At 59.7% G+C, this 216-nt stretch overlaps 1 protein-coding gene across 1 annotated transcript in view; it reads left to right on the top strand.

The window, feature by feature from the left end:
• The window catches only part of LOC103772315 (cyclin-T1-like), a gene marked incomplete at both ends in the record, with an annotated part of 6,591 nt that extends 6,402 nt beyond the window's left edge, over window positions 1–189 (top strand). Inside the window, one exon of the mRNA XM_008939643.1 lies at window positions 43–189. Coding sequence (XP_008937891.1) covers window positions 43–189 — 147 coding nt within the window. The remainder of the gene's footprint in view (window positions 1–42) is intronic.
• Window positions 190–216: the final 27 nt, after the last annotated feature.

The following is a 216-nucleotide window of genomic DNA, read 5'->3' as shown; positions in this document are numbered from 1 at the left end:
CAACACCCCGAAGTCAATAACAGCTCACCCCTTTTCTCCCAGGCCTCTCAAGCAGCCAGAAAGTCCAAACCCGACGAGCACGGGGAGGACGAGAACCTGTCGGAGCAGACGATCCTCAACATGATTTCCAGGAACAACAGTTCAGACATGAACATCGCCGGGCTGATGAGCATGTCCACCTCCTCCACCGCCGGGCCCTCCCTCCCGCCCACCGCC

Source organism: Merops nubicus, unplaced genomic scaffold, assembly GCF_000691845.1.
Source record: "Merops nubicus isolate BGI_N331 unplaced genomic scaffold, ASM69184v1 scaffold17904, whole genome shotgun sequence".
Lineage (NCBI taxonomy): Eukaryota > Metazoa > Chordata > Aves > Coraciiformes > Meropidae > Merops > Merops nubicus.
Note: the sequence above shows the minus strand (reverse complement) of the source record. Positions and strands in the feature narration are given on the sequence as shown.